This window comes from Delphinapterus leucas, chromosome 2, assembly GCF_059928025.1.
Source record: "Delphinapterus leucas isolate spDelLeu-1000000601 "Yukka" chromosome 2, BTC_Dleu_Yukka2, whole genome shotgun sequence".
NCBI lineage: Eukaryota > Metazoa > Chordata > Mammalia > Artiodactyla > Monodontidae > Delphinapterus > Delphinapterus leucas.
In genome coordinates this window covers 88,365,035-88,385,996 of record NC_143130.1, presented here as the reverse complement: position 1 = coordinate 88,385,996, position 20,962 = coordinate 88,365,035, and the positions used below count along the sequence as shown (strand labels likewise).

The 20,962-nt window shown below is 38.2% G+C and overlaps 1 protein-coding gene across 7 annotated transcripts in view; it reads right to left on the bottom strand.

The window, feature by feature from the left end:
- GABPB1 (GA binding protein transcription factor subunit beta 1) overlaps positions 1 to 20,962 on the bottom strand; it is a 79,163-nt gene that overhangs the window by 28,830 nt on the left and 29,371 nt on the right. For 4 of the 7 annotated variants that reach the window (XM_089907248.1, XM_089907247.1, XM_022587124.3 and 1 more), the window contains exons 2-3: positions 6,407 to 6,514; positions 267 to 434 (exon numbers count right to left, since the gene is read on the bottom strand). In XM_089907248.1, the coding sequence (XP_089763374.1) occupies positions 267 to 434; positions 6,407 to 6,514 (276 nt within the window). Of the gene's footprint in view, positions 1 to 266; positions 435 to 3,903; positions 6,366 to 6,406; positions 6,515 to 20,962 lie in introns of those variants that run through there. The other 3 variants (XM_089907245.1, XM_089907246.1, XM_089907244.1) reach the window with 3 other exon arrangements.

Here is a 20,962-nt window from a genome sequence, read left to right as displayed (position 1 = left end):
GCATTTAAGGGACCAGCTCCTCCCCTGTCAGGGAGCAAGCAAGGGAACCTGATACTTGTTTTCGCTCCCTAGTGCTACAGCACAAGTCCTAATAAAGCCTTGCCTGAATTACTTGTCTGGCCTCTTATCAATTTCTATTGATTAAGGAGTCCAAGAACCCTGTCAGTAACAAAACTAGTTCCCTTCTCCCTCTTATAAAACCACTATGATTTTATAGCCTTTGGGGTCTTACTTTCAAAAGCAAAGTGCAAAAAGAGAACACATACCTTAAGCAAAACCTCCACTATGCTGGCATGGCCCTCAGAAGCTGCCATATGCAGCGGCGTTCGGTCCACTTTGGTTCTGGCATCCCTACTTACACCAGCTCGGAGTAGTACTTCAGTGGTGGAATAATGTCCGTACTGTGCTGCCAGATGAAGTGGAGAAGTTCCAAGCTATACCACAAGAAAAAAAATCCACATCTATAGTCATTTTAAAATATACTTCTATCTTCTATTTTATATATTCTGTTTACAGAGCAAACAGATTCTCTTTATATCAAATGTTTACACAGTAACTCAAAACTGAAAAGGAATAATTTTTGCTGATCACAGTCTCTTCATAGGGGCCTTCAAGAATTCCCATTCATTTCTCAGTGAGGAAGAAATGACAATATTTCATTTAATTCAAACTTGCTTTCTTTGTTATCAGATAGTCTAAACAAAATTAATTTCATCAGGAATTAGACATAATTAGGGTCAGAAATTTTTGAGCATTAGAAAGTTTTCCTCACACCATTCACACAAAACTTTTCATCTATGAAATTCACATCAAATAATTGTAACAGTGTACATTTTTACATTAAACTGTTTCTAGGACTTAAAAATAAATTAATTAAAGCACCTCAGTGATCTTTTTAAAGAAGTTCATATAGTCATTTTTCAAGGAAAAAATCTGATGTGAGGTGCACTTGCCAAAGGTGAGTTAAGACGGAACCAAAACATGCAGCAGAAACTAACACAACATTGTAAATCAACTATTCTCCAACAAAAATTTTAAAAAAAGAACCAAAAGAGAGCCCAGTTCTCCTGAAATTGGTTCCACGTGGCCTAGTCACGCTACATTCAAAATATACAGAAGTACATACTAAAATGTGAAGAAGAGCCTTATCAGGGGTATAATTTTTTTTTTTTTTTTTTTGTGGTACGCGGGCCTCTCACTATTGTGGCCTCTCCCATTGCGGAGCACAGGCTCTGGACACTCAGGCCCAGCGGCCATGGCTCACGGGCCCAGCCGCTCCGAGGCATGTGGGATCCTCCCGGACCGGGGCATGAACCCGTGTCCCCTGCATCGGCAGGCGGACTCCCAACCACTGCGCCACCAGGGAAGCCCAGAGTTATAATTTTTAATAGGTGAAAACTAGAATTACATTATATCACATGCACTTAGAAGCACAAAAAGTCCCTACAACTCTCTGATTACCAAGGCACTCATGTTCTAAAGAACCAAGATAGTTCACTACAACATGCAATTTGCTATGACCACTGCTGTAATAATAGCAACTAAGGTTTTTATTTAAGCACTTTCCATAGCAAGCACTATTCTAAGACGTTTACACCTATTGTATCATTTAATCTCCTCAAAACACAGGTACTATTACTATCCTCATTTGGCAGTAAAAGAAACTAAGGCATGACCAGGGGATAAGGGGGGGGATAAACTGGGAGATTGGGATTGACATATACACACTACCATATATAAGACAGATAACTAATAAGAACCTGCTTTATAGCATAGGGAACTCTATTCAATATTCTGTAATGGCCTATATGGGAAGAGAATCTTAAAAAAAAAAAAGTGGATATATGTATAACTGATTAACTTTGCTGTTCACCTGAAACTAATACAACTATGTAAATCAACTATAATAAAAAGTTTTTAAAATTTTAAGAAAATAAGTAAGGCACAAAGAGGTTACTAATTTGCCTGAAGTCACACAATTAAGAGTCATAATACAAAGCTAGGTATGTGCTCTCAATACATGGTAAAAATGGAAATCATTTACCCTGGGAATAATTATTTTATTACTATTAAAAGCCTTGTATTTTTAAGGGAAGGTCATTCCTGCAGATTAAAGAAGATTTTTAAACAATCCTTTCTTCCTCCATGCTCTATCATACTTTTCTAAAACTGGCCCTTTCTATACTCTTAAATTCTAATATTTAATGAAATATCTCCATAGCCTATTTAGCAACCATGAGTTCTGCTCAGTGTGATAAAATGGTTTCTTTTGTAATTTTTTCTTCTCAAGACCTTACCTTTTTGGTTGATGATACAAAATATATATATACGTACATATATGTAGTTTGAAGGAGGAAAATAAGGTAAATACCATCACAGTCTATAAATAAAACATTACCAGCAATTTAGAATCTTCCCACGTGCCACTCCCTAATAAGCCCCTCTCCCAACCCCTGAGGTAATTACTAGTCTGAATTTTGTAATAAAGATTGCTTTACTTTGCTTTTTTAAAAATTACTATGTATCCCTAAATAATATACTTTGGTTTTGCCTGCTCTGAACTTTATTTAAATAGAATCACATTGCATGTATTTCTCTGAGACTTGCCTTCTTTGGCTTAATATCATAAGATTCACCCACGTTGATGAATATAAGTATAGTTCACTAATTTTCTCTGCTCTATGATTTTCTACCAAATGAATAAGCCATAATCAATTTAACCAATCCACTGTTGAGCATTAAGGTTTCCAGTTTTTTATTATGAATAATGCTGCTACTAAAAACAGTCTTATACATGTCTCAAATACATGAACAAGAACTTCCCTTGGAAATATTCTTAGAAGTTCAATAGTTATGCCAGAGGGTATGTACACATTTAAATCTACTAGGTACTGCCAAGCTGTTCTCCAAAGTGTTTCTATCAATTTATGGATTTCCTCACCAACGGTTGGCGCTGAAAGACTTTTTTGTTTAGTTTTTGCTTATCTGATGGATAAGCAATAGTATTTCATGATTTTACTTTGCATTTGCCCAATCATTAATGTAGCTGAGCATTTTTTCACGTTTATTGGTCATTCAAGCATTCTCTTTAGTCAAGTACCATATCAAGTCATTTGCCCTATCTTCTTTGTCTTGTTTTTCATCACTGTCATGGGAATCCCTATGTATTATGGACACTAATCCTTCTTAAGATTTTTGTCTTTTTTTTTCAGGGTTTATAGATATTTTTTTAATTGAAGTATAACTGATTTACAATATTATATTAGTTTCAGGTGTACAGCATAGTGATTCAGTATTTTTATAGATTATACTCCATTAAAAGTCATTACAGGGGCTTCCCTGGTGGCGCAGTGGTTGAGAGTCAGCCTGCCGATGCAGGGGACACGGCTTCGTGCCCCGGTCCGGGAAGATCCCACATGCCGCGGAGTGGCTGGGCCCGTGAGCCATGGCCGCTGAGCCTGCGCGTCCGGAGCCTGTGCTCCGCAACGCGAGAGGCTACAACATTGAGAGGCCCGCGTACCGCAAAAAAAACCCCAAAAAAACAGTCATTACAAAATAATGGCTACAATTCCCTGTGCTACACAATATATCCTTATTGCATATATATTTTATACATAGTAGTTTATATCTCTTAATCCTATACCCTATTTCGTCCTTCCCCACTTTACTCTCCCCACCAGTAACCACTAGTTTGTTTTCTGTATCTGTGAGTCCAGTTTCTGTTTTGCTATACACATTTGTTAATTTTCTAGATTCCACAAATAAATGGTATCATACAGTATTTGTCTTTCTCTGACTTATTTCATTAGGCATAATACTCTCCAGATCCACCCACATTGCTGCAAATGGCAGAATTTCTTTCTTTTTTATGGCTGAGTAATAGTCCACTGTACATGTACATACCACATCATCTTTATCCATTTGCCTGTTGATGGACACTTGGGTTGCTTTCATATCTTGACTATTGTAAACAGTACTTCTATGAACATTGGGGTGCACGTATCTCTTCGAATTAAGAGTTTTCATTTTTTCCAGATATATACCCTGGAGTGGAATTGCTAGATCATATGGTAGTTCTATTTTTAGCTCTTTGTGGAACCTCCACACTGTTTTCCATAGGGGCTGCACCAATTTACATTCCCACCAACAGTGCACGAGGATTCCCTTTTCTCCATATCCTTGCCAACATTTATTTGTAGACCTTTTGATGATAGCCATTCTGACAGGTGTGACGTGATATCTCATTGGTATCTTGAAGGCTCTTTTTGTCTTGATGTACTACGGGATCACTATGATGTGTCTAGATATAGATTATTTTTATTGATTCTGCTGGAGATTTTCTGGGCTACTTGAATCTGTGAGCTGCCATCTTTCATCAGTCTTGGAAAAGCTAAACCATTATCTTTTAAAATTATTTCATCCCTATTTTCACTCTCCTTGTGGATTTATGATTAGATATATGTTAGACTTTCTCATACACTAGCCTTCATGACTCCTGACATCTTTTATATTTTTTTGTTTTTCTCTGCACCGCATTCTGAATGATTTTTTTTTGTTTTTCAGTTTACTAATTTTCTCTTCAGCTATTCCTAATCTGCTATTAAAATCTTATCTAAAGTCCTTATAGGTCTGCTTATGTTGTCAGTTGTTCCAGTGGGTTATTGTCCAAGCTGCCTTGTGTCCTTGTGTGTTCAGTTTTTGTTGGGTTTCTTTTTTTCGTTTGGCCGCACCACGTGGCATGCGAGATCTTAATTACCCGACCACAGATCAAACCCGCACCCCCTGCAGTGGAAGCACGGAGTCTTAACCACTGGACTGCCAGGGAAGTCCCAGTGTTCAGTTATTTTTTGACTGTTCATTTTCCTTGGAATTTCATTTGTAGATATGAAACCTGGGAGGAAGGCAGTTTCCTCCAAAAAGGATATTCATTTGCTTGTGTCAGGAACCACGGGTAACCTCTAGTCCAAAGATAATTTTAAATTCATTCTTCAGTTCAGAGTTTTGCAGAATACATAAGTATTTATGAGTTAAGGCCACAAATGTGTGCAAAGGATGGCTTTTGACTCCAAATTCTCATCAACAAAATGTTTCCTCTCTCCATTTGGTACCTTAGTTCAAGCCAGTTCATTTGCCTTGCAGTATCCTAACAACAGGGGCAGGGGCAGGGGCAGGATCAGGTAGGAGGAGGGAGGGGGTATTTCTGGTTTACCCTTACAACGAAGGTACATCTCTTTAGGATTCCAGTATTATGGGGAAAGGATCTCTAGGAGACTTCCCTCTATGAGCAGTCTCAGGTCTTTATCTTAAGTAACCTATGCCGGGGAGGTAGAACACCAACTGGCAAATTTACTGAGTTAGCAAATGTTCTAAGGGTGAAATTTCTCTAGGTTATGGCCTTTGCTTAGTTTTTCAGCTTGATAATCCCTTACTTTCTTTCTAACTCATCAGTGCCCGTAAGATTTTTTTTAATATACTCAGTCAAAAAATCTTTATCTTTTAAAGACAGATGCTGAAAGCTATGGATGAAACAAAATGGTTCCTGAAATTTACTTTAAAATAATACTAAACAAAGAAAGTAAATGGGATTATAGAGGAAATAAGATTCATTTGATTTGATAATTTTTGAAGGGTATACAGGGGTTGATTTATGTTTGAAATTTTCCATAATAAAAAAAATTGTTTTGAATGAAAAGTTAAAAAGAGCATGGAACAAGTAAGCTAAAAACAACAAAATCAAAACTCTGGAATTTTTAGTTGTTACCAGTGGGAGAGTTAATCCATATTCCTAACCCTCCACATTCCCAAGAATATCCCTTTTGATTTACCTGCAGAATTAAACAGAGTTATGGTTTCTGTCTTCTTCACAATTGCCTTCTGTAATTACTAAGAACTCCTTCTCATTCCTTTCTTCCTTCTGAGTGATGTTTGCAATAGTTTTACAAGTATCAATTGAAATGCAAACATTTTTCCTTTTTTAGAATCAATTATAACATTAACACCAAATTTGCTTTTTCTGAATTGTAAATTCTACCTGTGCTATTTATAAGGCCTTTAAATTAAATCCCAAGCAGCTACATTTTACATTCATCCTACATTACTGAACTCCGTAATTTAAAGAAAAACCCATGTGTGGACAGAATATTTGGATAAGGTGGTCTATTATAAAAAAAAGTATATGAACCATTCTCTTTAAAAGCAAGCTATAATTCTAAAATTGCAAACAAATTTGCAAAAAAATTAAATTTTCACCACTTATAAACACAATACTGACTAAACTTTTAACTGGAAAAACTCAAAAATGAGAGGAAGAAGAAGAAGAAGAAGGAGGAGGAGGAAGAGGAGGGGGAGGAGGAGGAGGAGAAAACAAAAAACAAAAATACCCCACAACATTAAAACCATTCTTTACCCAGTCTGTAGTAAAAGGAGCTCCATTAGCCATCAAAATACGAACTTCATCATCTTGACCTGCTCGAGCCGCTTCTAAAAGCTTCTTTCCCAAATCTACCAGGGACATCTAAACAAAACATAGATGAATTTAACATCTCCATTTATACATTATGACATAATTTTTTTCTCTTCTATCTTCACTAATAAGTCAGTTCTCAATTAGACCTTCAAAAGGTTGTGATATAGCTCCTCTGAAACTACAGATCATATAAAAGCAATTTTTATTTGAATTTTGGGAACAGATTTTTCTTTCTTATCAAATTTTTAACTAGGATAATAAAATTAATTTGAATTCTCCGAACACAGCTGGTAAAAAATAGAAGAGGTAAGTGACAAAGAAAGCTTGTCTAAAATTTAAAACTAGCAACAAACTGTTTTCACTGGAGGAGTTGCAGCAATAAAGTTTTCTCACAAATGTAAATAGAAATAAGGTAAGTATATTATCCTCTTTAAGTGGTACAAAATTTAAAATAAGTCTACCATAACTTTTTTTAGCAACAGTGAATGTGCTCAGAATTTGAAAATAAGTATTTTCAACCCTCATACAGGCAATGTGCATGTAAGCTCTTTCAGAAAAAGGCACAATTCAGGGCTTCTCTGGTGGTGCAGTGGTTAAGAATCCACCTGCCAATGCAGGGGACATGGGTTCGAGCCCTGGTCCAGGAAGACCCCACGTGCTACAGAGCAACTAAGCCCATGCACCACAAGTACTGAGCCTGCGCTCTAGAGCCCGCAAGCCACAACTACTGAGCCTGCGTGCTACAACTACTGAAGCCTCCGCAACAAGAGAAGCCACTGCAATGAGAAGCCCATGCACCGCAATGAAGACCCAATGCATGGGATTTCCCTGGCGGCGCAGTGGTTAAGAATCCGTTGCCAATGCAGGGGACACAGGTTCAAGCCCTGGCCCGGGAAGATCCCACATGCCGCGGAGCAACTAAGCCCGTGTGCCACAACTACCGAGCCTGCGCTCTGGAGCCTGCGAGCCACAACTACTGAAGCCCACGGACCGCAACAAAGAGTAGCCCCCGCTCACCGCAACTAGAGAAAGCTCGCATGCAGCAATGAAGAACCAATGCAGCCAAAAATAAGTAATAAATAAAATAAATAAAGAAAAAAAAGACCCAATGCAGCCAAATAAATAAATAAAATTAATTTATTTTAAAAAAGGCACAACCCACATTCAATGAAAATAATGAAAAGAGAGTCTAACAGTATTATCAATAGAGTATGTGTCTCACTAAGAACCTATAAAGTAAGTATGCCCCACATCCTGAATACAAGATATCTGAAAATGTCACAGCCTAGGATGGGTGTGTGTGTGTATGTGTGTGCATGTGTGTGTATGTGTGTTTGTGTCATCTTGAATAAGAAATATTGAAATATGTGTTAAGGAAAGATCATGTCAGGAGTACACAGGGGAAGAAAGATTTCAAAGTATCAGAAATGCTCAAATTCAAAAGATGACACTTCTAGAAGATGAAAGTTCCCAAATCCAGAAAGACTATTCAATGATGTTATATGTATCTGGAAGAAAGGCAAACAGGTAGAATTTGAAGGTTGTGGGGATGGGAAGATATGGAACCCCTGAAATTTACACAAGAAAAAATGTGCCTCAGGTATGAATTTGTCTCAAAAAGTGAATACTCTTTGAGTTGAGGGGAAATAAATTATAAGAGAGGAATGTCAGGTTGATTAGTATATCCCAATCTGGTATGAACAGGAATTACTCAAGAAAAGAGGGGAAAGGAGTATGTGTGTGAGAAGAATGTTGACAGAGCTTGGAGAGGTTATTTATACCAGAAAGGAACAAAATGCATCACATAATTAGAGGTGTTAGGAAATCTAAAAGGGTTGATTAAAGGTTGATTAAAAAATGTCCCCAAAAGAACACAAGTTTGTGCTTAAATTATTGTATTTTTTAGTAGATTTCATAACACAGAAATAACCAAACATAAAAAGAGTGAACAGGAGCAGATGTTAATACTGGGAGGCTCACACAATGATTAGGTGAGATGTACATGTCCAAAACAGGCATCTGTCACCAAACAGGAAAGAATTTTTTATAGTTGTTCTCTTTGTAAGAATAGAAATAATTCATAATATATCCTATGGTGAAGAATAAGAAAAATAACCACATGCACTCGTGGGTTTTATGTGGGGCATCTTTTATGCCTTTTTGTGACATTCACAACGTTTTCACCCTTGAATGTCTGATTTCCTTTCCTTTTTCCTCCCATTCTCTCATTCATACATTGGTGGAGTCACTGGAACCCAAAATATTCCTTAATCCCACTAAAAACACTAAAATCAAGAGATTACTGTTCTTTAACGAAGGATTTTTCCTAGGGAATATGTACCAGCTGGATATAAATTAATAGCATATTCAATAGGCAAAGAATCAGAAATAATAATGTCCTACTAAAGGCAGAATAAGGTAAAAAAAAAACTGATCTCTCTTCTACAGAAATACAGTAAAATCTAAACTGGCCATACTAACACAAAGACAGTGTTCTATAGTCTGGATGACCAAAATTTAATATTAACCTGGTTTTACAATGAAGTAAGTATTTCCCCCAAATACACATTTTTAAATATGTCTTACACAGTAATATAAAATCAATCTGCATTCATTCAGCATACATACTGCCAGATGGTTTAAATATCTGGATATCTTTTATGAAGTGGTGGTTTAGGGCTTTTCCTCATTATTTAGAAATTGGATTGTCTGCCTTTTTCTTAATGACTTGTAAGCATTCTTATATACATTCTGGATATGAGTGCTTTGTCAGATATAATATGTATTATAAATATCTCCTTCCAGAACCCTGATTTCTTGACTCCACATCCCATGTTCTTTCCTTGATATCACATACTATCTTGTACAAGTAGATAACTGTCGTCTCATACAAATACAAATAAAATAATCAAACTAAAATCAAAGATAGCATAAAAATGAATGTACGAAACATTGAAATATTATTTAAAAGGTCTGATTCGAAAAGAGAAAACAAACAAACAAAGAAAAAAAACCACCAAGCACCCAACAGATCAATAGTCAAAGGGCAGACCACACACTTTCTAAAAGAGAAAATAGAAATAATTCACTAAACATGTTCAGTATCACTGATGCTCAAAAAATGTGAAGTAAATAACTTTTAAAGTCAATTTGCAATATTTAACAGAAGTTATAAAAAAATGTAACTTTTGTTAAATATTAGCCTAATCCTAATGACCTAATAAATGACTCCAGTTCTGAAGCCCCATCCTAAAGGAAAAATGAAAATATACTGAAACAGATAAAAAATATGTGTGTATGTTTTTATAATGTGAACAAACTAAAGGTAGGAAAATAGTTAAATTGTGGAACCTAACAGAATAGGATGCAGTAATTTAAAATAATATTTTTGAAGTTATATAATAATATTAAAAAGTTATGCCATGTTGAGTGAAAAGACAAAACTAATTTTTGAATGTCAAAATATGCATATACAGAACAAAATACTGAAAATATTAACAGTTGTTAGGGTGGTATGATTATGGGAAAATTTGCCTCCATTTCACAAAGTTTCTGTAATATCTTCCAAATTTAAACAATGGGTTTTTTTTAAGGGACAAATTGTGTGACTGTTAAATAAGTAAACGGTGACATTAAAGAAAGTTATATACTACTGACTTACTAAACAGAAAGCGTGGAAAAAATAAAGAATATGGAGGCTACCAGGGACCTAAAATAGCAAACATATTGATCTGCTTATAAGAACTGCAACAAAACAATGATGCATTTGAACAAATCAACTTCTTACATAATTCTGCAATTTTCTTAACTATTTAAAACATCATATTTAAGGACCTAGGATGCTTAAGTTACTTTGGTTTTGAAATTCCATGAGAAATACAGGTGTGTAGATTAATGTAGCTAGATACTTTTAAATTGGTGGTTCTCAATGTTAGCAGCACTGCCCCCTAGAGGATCCTCTGGATTTATATAGAGGCATTTTAGGGATTACTGGGAAGAGGGATGGGATGAATACTTTACCAGCAATTAAAAGGCAAGTGCCAGAGATACTAGAGGTCCAGCAATGCAGGAAACAATCCGGTATGGCAAAGAATTGTCATATGTCTTGTTGACTTTCAAAGGTCCCACTGAATATATCTAAGACTAGAACTTAACTAATATGTAAACAAAATGAATTTTCCCACATATTAATACACCCCAAATTTTCTAGACTGCAACAATGCATCTCTTTGTTTTATTCATAACTTTACTAAGAGTTTTTCACCATTTTGGAAAATCATGTCACCAATGCCAATGCCACTTGGGTATTTGAATCACCAATATGTATTATAATCAGCTTTCACAGCTATCACATTCACAGTGATTCATAGTCATTCTATGTACAGGCGCAAGCATTTGACTACCTCTTGTTTCATCTAGTGTAGTCTGCTCCAGTACTTACATATTGAAATACACATTTTATTATAAATTGCTTTCCTTCTACTTCTCCTTTACATTAAAATTAGGGCATCATAATGATTTTTTGAAACTGTGCAGATAGATAATATTAACTATGATTTTCATTTCAAGTTAGTAAAATGGGCAATACAAAATATTTATTATAAAAGAGAGCAATGGAGGTAATAATATTGAAAATCAATGGAAGAAAATACATGTGAGATCAAGTAAGACCAAAATCAAAGATGTTCTAATTTTCTTGTCAAGAAATTTAGTGAAAGTTAAGATGACAAAAATACCAAACTGTAGCAATTTCACTCCTGATTCTCACTGGACAGGAACATGCACATCATAGTAGAATAATTCGGACCCTTAGAGGAACTCAATTGAGTTAGGACAACAAAATTGACCAAGGGGACCATAGTTCCATGTCGAGCCCTCAGTTTACTTAGTTCGTTACCTCTATATTAAATCCTCAGAGATAAAGTGTTGGATTTACATAAGATCAGTTACAGGCTTAGCAGAAAAGGTTGCTTTTTTGGTGTGGCAAATAACTTTTCCACAAGCATATGGAGAAGCCTAATTAAATTCAATAAATTTTCATTAATGTTTAAAATACTTACTGAAAATATATTATGTGTATGGTACTGAATGCCATTTAGTTTAATACTCCATTCTTCTTGAGAAGAAAACCAAAAAACTCGCACTAATAAATTCCACCTTGAATTTCTTTACTACTTCTAAAAAAGCTTATCATATAACCTGATATAAACCATTTTTAACTCCAATTAAAATGTCTCTTAATAAGATCTATAGACGAAATTCAAACTGTCTATAAACTTGCTACTTTGGCTCAAAAGTACATGCTGAGAGGGCCATCTAGTGGTAACAGGAACTACCAATAATCACATTTGCAAAGTTTAAAGTCTATTGTGTTGTGATTTTCTATAATTCATAGTTCGAAGAGCTATTGTGAGAATTATAGCATCTATTGGACATGAAAACTCTAAGACTACAAAGTACTAGTTCTATGCGAATTGTTATTAGCACTCAAAAAAATATGAATAAAAACACTTAGAAAATTTAAGCCTACTATAACATTCTTAATGACAAACTTTGTCTCACTAAAAATTTTAGAATAGGACTTCCCTGGTGGCGCAGTGGTTAAGAATCGGCCTGCCGCAAAACCATAGAGGCAGACGAGGGGAAGATGGCGGAAGAGTAAGACGCGGAGATCACCTTCCTCCCCACAGATACACCAGAAATACATCTACACATGGAACAACTCCTACAGAACACCTACTGAACGCTGGCAGAAGACCCCAGACCTCCCCAAAGGCAAGAAACTCCCCACGTACCTGGGTAGGGCAAAAGAAAAAACAGAGACAAAAAAATAGGAACCTGCACCAGTGGGAGGGAGCTGTGAAGGAGGAAAGGTTTCCACACACCAGGAAGCCCCTTCGCGGGCGGAGACTCCGAGTGGTGGAGGGGGGAAGCTTCAGAGCCGCGGAAGAGAGCGCAGCAACAGGGGGGCGGGGGGCAAAGCGGGGAGATTCCCGTACAGAGGATCGGTGCCGACCAGCACTCACCAGCCCAAGAGGCTTGTCTGCTCACCCGCCGGGGCGGGTGGGGCTGCGAGCTGAGGCTCGGGCTTCAGTCAGAGCGCAGGGAGAGGACTGGGGTTGGCGGCTAGAACAGCCTGCAGGAGGTCAGTGCACCACGGCTAGCCGGGACGGAGTCCGGGGAAAAGTCTGGACCTGCCGAAGAGGCAAGAGACATTTTCTTCCCTCTTTGTTTCCTGGTGCGCCAGGAGAGGGGATTAAGAGCGCTGCTTAAAGGAGCTCCAGAGACGGGGGCGAACTGCGGCTAAAAGCGCGGACCCCAGAGACGGGCATGAGACGCTAAGGCTGCTGCTGCTGCCGCCACCAAGAAGCCTGTGTGCGAGCACAGGTCACTATCCACACCTACCTTCAGGGGAGCCTGTGCAGCCCGCCGCTGCCAGGGTCCCGGGATCCAGGGACAACTTCCCCGGGAGAACGCACGGCGCGCCTCAGGCTGGTGCAACGTCACGCCGGCCTCTGCCGCCGCAGGCCCGCCCCGCACGCAGTGCCCCTCCCTCCCCCCGGCCTGAGTGAGCCAAAGCCCCCGAATCAGCGGCTCTTTAACCCCGTCCTGTCTGAGCGAAAAACAGACGCCCTCTGGCGACCTACACGCAGAGGCGGGGCCAAATCCAAAGCTGAGCCCCTGGCAGCTGTGAGAACAAAGAAGAAAAATGGAAATCTCTCCCAGCAGCCTCAGAAGCAATGGATTAAAGCTCCACAATCAACTTGATGTACCCTGCATCTGTGGAATACATGAATAGACAACGAATCATCCCAAATTAAGGAGGTGGACTTTGAGAGCAAGATTTATGATTTGTTCCCCTTTTCCCCTTTTTGTGAGTGTGTATGTGTATGCTTCTGTATGAGATTTTGTCTGTATAGCTTTGCTTCCAGCATTTGTCCTAAGGTTCTATCAATCCGTTTTTTGTTTTTTTAATTTTTCTTAATAATAATTTTTTTATTTAATAACTTTATTTTATTTTACTTTATCTTCCTTCTTTCTTTTATTCCTTACTTCCCTCCTTCCTTCCTTCCTTCCTCCCACCTTTCTTTCCTTCTTTCCTTCTTCCTTCCTTCCTTCCTTTTCTTTCTCTTTTTTTCTTTCTTTCTTTCTTCCTACTTCTACTAATTCTTTATTTCTACTTTTTCTCCCTTTTATTCTGAGCCATGTGGATGAAAGGCTCTTGCTGCTGCAGCCAGGAGTCAGTGCTGTGCCTCTGAGGTAGGAGAGCCAACTTCAGGACACTGGTCCACAAGAGACCTCCCAGCTCCACATAATATCAAACGGCGAAAATCTCCCAGAGATCTCCATCTCAACACCAGCACCCAGCTTCACTCAACGACCAGCAAGCTACAGTGCTGGACATCCTATGCCAAACAACTAGCAAGACAGGAACACAACCCCACCCATTAGCAGACAGGTTGCCTAAAATCATAATAAGTCCACAGACACCCCAAAACACACCACCAGACGTGGACCTGCCCATCAGAAAGACAAGATCCAGCCTCATCCACCACAACACAGGCACTAGTCCCCTCCACCAGGAAGCCTACAAAACCCACTGAACCAACTTTAGCCACTGGGGACAGACACCAAAAACAACGGGAACTACGAACCTGCAGCCTGCAAAAAGGAGACCCCAAACACATTAAGATAAGCAAAATGAGAAGACACAAAAACACACAGCAGATGAAGGAGCAAGATAAAAATGCACCAGACCTAACAAATGAAGAGGAAATAGGCAGTCTACCTGAAAAAGAATTCAGAATAACAATAATAAAGATGATCCAAAATCTTGGAAATAGAATAGACAAAATGCAAGAAACATTTAACAAGGACTTAGAAGAACTAAAGATGAAAGAAGCAGCGATGAACAACACAATAAATGAAATGAAAAATATTCTAGATGGGATTAATAGCAGAATAACTGAGGCAGAAGAACGGATAAGTGACCTGGAAGATAAAATAGTGGACATAACTACTGCAGAGCAGAATAAAGAAAAAAAGAATGAAAAGAACTGAGGACAGTCTCAGAGACCTCTGGGACAACATTAAACGCACCAACATTCGAATTATAGGGGTTCCAGAAGAAGAAGAGAAAAAGAAAGGGACTGAGAAAATATTTGAAGAGATTATAGTTGAAAACTTCCCTAATATGGGAAAGGAAATAGTTAATCAAGTCCAAGAAGCACAGAGAGTCCCATACAGGATGAATCCAAGGAGAAATACACCAAGACACATATTAATCAAACTGTCAAAAATTAGGGCTTCCCTGGTGGCACAGTAGTTGGGAGTCTGCCTGCTGATGCAGAGGACGCGGGTTCGTGCCCCGGGCTGGGAGAATTCCACGTGCCGCGGAGCGGCTGGGCCCCTGGGCCATGGCCACTGAGCTTGCACGTCCAGAGCCTGTGCTCTGTAACGGGAGAGGCCACAACAGTGGGAGGCCCGCGTACCGCAAAAAAAAAAAAAAAACCTGTCAAAAATTAAATACAAAGAAAGCATATTAAAAGCAGCAAGGGAAAAACAACAAATAACACAAAAGGGAATCCCCATAAGGTTAACAGCTGATCTTTCAGCAGAAACCCTGCAAGCAAGAAGGCAGTGGCAGGACATATTTAAAGTGATGAAGGAGAAAAACCTGCAACCAGGATTAATCTACCCAGCAAGGATCTCATTCAGATTTGATGGAGAAATTAAAACCTTTACAGACCAGCAAAAGCTGAGAGAGTGCAGCACCACCAAACCAGCTTTACAACAAATGCTAAAGGAACTTCTCTAGGCAAGAAACACAAGAGAAGGAAAAGACCTACAATAACGAACCCAAAATAATTTAGAAAATGGAAATAGGAACATACATATTGATAATTACCTTAAATGTAAATGGACTAAATGATCCCACTAAAAGACACAGATTGGCTGAACAGATAAAAATACAAGACCCATATACATGCTGTCTACAAGAGACCCACTTCAGACCTAGAGACACATACAGACTGAAAGTAAGGGGATGGAAAAAGATATTCCATGCAAATGGAAACCAAAAGAAAGCTGGAGTAGCAATTCTCATATCAGACAAAATAGACTTTAAAATAAAGACTATTAGAAGAGACAAAGAAGGACACTACATAATGATCAAGGGATCAATCCAAGAAGAAGATATAACAATTGTAAATATTTATGCACCCAATATAGGAGCACCTCAATAAATAAGGCAAACACTAACAGCCATAAAAGAGGAAATCGACAGTAACTCATTCATAGTAGGGGACTTTAACACCCCACTTTCACCAATGGACAGATCATCCAAAATGAAAATAAATAAGGAAACACAAGCTTTAAATGATACATTAAACAAGATGGACTTACTTGATATTTATAGGACATTCCATCCAAAATCAACAGAATACACATGTTTCTCAAGTGCTCATGGAACATTCTCCAGGACAGAGCATATCTTGGGTCACAAATCAAGCCTTAGTAAATTTAAGAAAATTGAAATTGTATCAAGTATCTTTTCTGACCACAACACCATGAGACTAGATATCAATCACAGGAAGAGATCTGTAAAATACAAACACGTGGAGGCTAAACAATACACTACTTAATAACGAAGTGATCACTGAAGAAATCAAAGAGGAAATTAAAAAATACGTAGAAACAAGTGACAATGGAGACACGACGACCCAAAACCTATGGGACGCAGCAAAAGCAGTTCTAAGAGGGAACTTTATAGCAATACAAGCCCACCTTAATAAACAGGAAACATCTCGAATAAACAACCTAACCTTGCACCTAAAGCAATGAGAGAAAGAAGAACGAAAAAAAACCCCTCAGTTAGCAGAAGGAAAGAAATCATAAAAATCAGATCAGAAATGAAAATGAAATGAAGGAAACTATACCAAAGATCAATAAAACTAAAAGCTGGTTCTTTGAGAAGATAAACAAAATTGATAAACCATTAGCCAGACTCATCAAGAAAAGAAGGGAGAAGACTCAAATCAATAGAATTAGAAATGAAAAAGGAGAAGTAACAACTGACGCTGCAGAAATACAAAAGATCATGAGAGGCTACTACAAGCAACTCTATGCCAATAAAATGGACAACCTGGAAGAAATGGACAAATTCTTAGAAAGGCACTGCCTGCCAAGACTGAATCAGGAAGAAATAGAAAATATGAGCAGACCAATCACAAGCACTGAAATTGAAACTGTGATTAAAAATCTTCCAACAAACAAAAGCCCAGGACCAGATGGCTTCACAGGCGAATTCTATCAAACTTTTAAAGAAGAGCTAACACCTATCCTTATCAAACTCTTCCAAAATTTAGCAGAGGGAGGAACACTCCCCAACTCATTCTACAAGGCCACCATCACCTTGATACCAAAACCGGACAAGGATGTCACAAAGAAAGAAAACTACAGGCCAATATCACTGAGGAACATAGATGCAAAAATCCTCAACAAAATACTAGCAAACAGAATCCAACAGCACATTAAAAGGATCATACACCATGATCAAGTGGGGTTTATTCCAGGAATGCAAAGATTCTTCAATATACACAAATCAATCAATGTGATAAACCATATTAAAAAATTGAAGGAGAAAAACCATATGATCATCTCAATAGATGCAGAGAAAGCTTTTGACAAAATTCAACACCCATTTATGATAAAAACCCTGCAGAAAGTAGGCATAGAGGGAACTTTCCTCAACATAATAAAGGCCATATGACAAACCCACAGCCAACATCATCCTCAATGGTGAAAAACTGAAAGCATTTCCACTAAGATCAGGAACAAGACAAGGTTGCCCACTCTCACCACTCTTATTCAACATAGTTTTGGAAGTTTTAGCCACAGCAATCAGAGAGGAAAAGGAAATAAAAGGAATCCAAATCAGAAGAAGAAGTAAAGCAGTCACTGTTTGCAGATGACATGATACTATACATAGAGAATCCTAAAGATGCTACCAGAAAACTACTGGAGCTAATCAATGAATCTGGTAAAGTTGCAGGATACAAAATTAATGCACAGAAATCTCTGGCGTGCCTATACACTAATGATGAAAAATCTGAAAATGAAATCAAGAAAACACTCCCATTTACCACTGCAACAAAAAGAATACAATATCTAGGAATGAACCTACCTAAGGAGACAAAAGACCTGTATGCAGAAAATTATAAGACACTGATAAAAGAAATTAAAGATGATACATATAGATGGAGAGATATACCATGCTCTTGGATTCGAAGAATCAACATTGTGAAAATGACTCTACTACCCAAAGCAATCTACAGATTCAATGCAATCCCTATCAAACTACCACTGGCATTTTTCACAGAACTAGAACAAAAAATTTCACAATTCGTATGGAAACACAAAAGACCCCGAATAGCCAAAGCAATCTTGAGAATGAAAAACGGAGCTGGAGGCATCAGGCTCCCTGACTTCAGACTAAACTACAAACCTACAGTAATCAAGACAGTATGGTACTAGCACAAAAACAGAAAGATAGATCAATGGAACAGGATAGAAAGCCCAGAGATAAACCCACACACATATGGTCACCTTATCTTTGATAAAGGTGGCAGGAATGTACAGTGGAGAAAGGACAGCCTCTTCAATAAGTGGTGCTGGGTAAACTTGACAGGTACACGTAAAAGTATGAGATTAGATGACTCCCTAACACCATACACAAAAATAAGCTCAAAATGGATTAAAGACCTAAATGTAAGGCCGGAAACTATCAAACTCTTAGAGGAAAACATAGGCAGAACACTCTTTGACATAAATCACAGCAAGATTCTTTTTGACCCACCTCCTAGAGAAATGGAAATAAAAACAAAAATAAACAAACGGGGCCTAATGAAACTTCAAAGCTTTTGCACAGCAAAGGAAACCATACACAGAACCAAAAGACAACCCTCAGAATGGGAGAAAATATTTGGAAATGAAGCAACTGACAAAGGATTAATTTCCAAAATTTACAAGCAGCTCATGCAGCTCAATAACAAAAAAACAAACAACCCAATCCAAAAATGGGCAGAAGACCTACATAGACATTTCTCCAAAGAAGATATACAGACTGCCAACAAACACATGAAAGAATGCTCAACATCAGTAATCATTAGAGAAATGCAAATCAAAGCTACAATGAGTTATCATCTCACACCAGTCAGAATGGCCATCATCAAAAAATCTAAAAACAATAAATGCTGGAGAGGGTGTGGAGAAAAGGGAACACTCGTGCACTGCTGGTGGGAATGTGAATTGGTACAGCCACTATGGAGAACAGTATGGAGGTTCCTGAAAAAACTACAAATAGAACTACCATATGACCCAGCAATCCCACTACTGGGCATATACCCTGAGAAAACCATAATTCAAAAAGAGTCATGTACCAAAATGTTCATTGCAGCTCTATTTACAATAGCCCGGAGATGGAAGCAACCTAAGTGCCCATCATCGGATGAATGGAAAGAGAAGATGTGGCACATATATACAATGGAATATTACTCAGCCATAAAAAGTAACGAAATTGAGCTATTTGTAATGAGGTGGATAGACCTAGAGACTGTCATACAGAGTGAAGTAAGTCAGGAAGAGAAAGACAAATACCGTATGCTAACACATATATATGGAATTTAAGAAAAAAAAATGTCATGAAGAACCTAGGGGTAAGACAGGAATAAAGACACAGACCTACTGGAGAACGGACTTGAGGATATGCGGAGGGGGAAGGGTGAGCTGTGACAAAGCGAGAGTGAGGCATGGACATATATACACTACCAAACGTAAGGTAGATAGCTAGTGGGAAGCAGCCGCATAGCACAGGGAGATCAGCTTGGTGCTTTGTGACCACGTGGAAGGGTGGGATAGGGAGGGTGGCAGGGAGAGAGACGCAAGAGGGAAGAGATATGGGAACATATGTATATGTATAACTGATTCACTTTGTTATAAAGCAGAAACTAACACACCATTGTAAAGCAATTATACTCCAAAAAAAAAAAAAAAAACCCATAGAGGCAAAATGTAGAATGGTGGCAGAGTGACAAAAAAAAAAAAAAAAGAATCTGCCTGCCAACGCAGGAGACAGGGGTTCAGTCCCTGGTCCGGGAAGATCCGATATGCCGCAGAGCAACTAAGCCCATGTGCCACAACTACTGAGCCCACGTGCTGCAACAACTGAAGCCCTCACACCCTAGAGCTCACGCACCGCAACAAGAGAAGCCACTTCAATGAGAAGCCTACATACCACAACAAAGAGTAGACCCCGCTCGCTGCAACTAGAGAAAGCCCATGCGTAGCAACGAAGACCCAACGCAGCCCCAAAAAAGAAAAAGTTAGAATAAAATTTGCAATATCACCCCTATGCTCAATGAGTACAATTATAAATCCAATAAAATTCTTCTAAAGTTTTGCATCAAGAAATTTAGCACTGTGTATGCATCTAAAGTTTTTATTTAGTTTTTGTATAATTTTTAAAATTTTATTTTGTTTATTTATTTTTGAATGCATTGGGTCTTCGTTGCTGCACGCGGGCTTTCTCTAGCTGCAGCAAGTGGGGGGCTACTCTTCATTGTGGTGCGCCGGCTTCTCATTGTGGTGACTTCTCTTGTTGTGGAGTACGGGCTCTAGGCACACGGGCTTCAGTAACTGTGGCACGTGGGCTCAGTAGTTGTGGCTTGTGGGCTCTAGAGTGCAGGCTCAGTAGTTGTGGCACACAGGCTTAGTTGCTCCGCAGCACGTGGGATCTTCCCGGACCAGGGCTCGAACCCGTGTCCCCTGCATTGGCCGGCGGGTTCTTCACCACCTAGCCACCAGGGAAGCCCTGCATCTAAAGTTTTTTTAAATGTTCATACTCTTTCACCTAGTAATTCCACTCATATAAATCATAAGAAAACTATTTAAAATATAAATATATTAACAGCAATGTTATTTAAAATAGGGAAAAACTGAAATGCCCTACTACAAACAATAGTTAAATTAAGATAGATCATAATGGAATGTTGTAGTCTTTTATTTATATTTTTTACTTTTTATTATGGACAATTTTGAGCATATATAAAAATAGACACAGCAGTATAATGAAACTCCACATCGCCACCACCTAGCTCAAATATAGATTATGCCCAGCCCATTTCCCATCCACACTCACAACCTTGTAATAGAGGAGAACAAATCTGACTCCATATTGGATCTGTTTCTTTTACTTTAACCTTTGTATTCTATTGCTTTTGCTACAAGTTAAGAATGTTGTCTATAGACTGAAATGTACAGGATAGCCCATTCTCAAGGCTCTGACCTTTAAAGGTATAACACTTTTCCATTCACACAGAGATATAAAATTGCAGAACAGATAATAGCATTTGTCTTATTGGAGGTTTACAGGAGCATCAATGACCTGACCTACATGGACAGATGCAAGAACAAAGGATTCCGACACAAAGAAGTTTG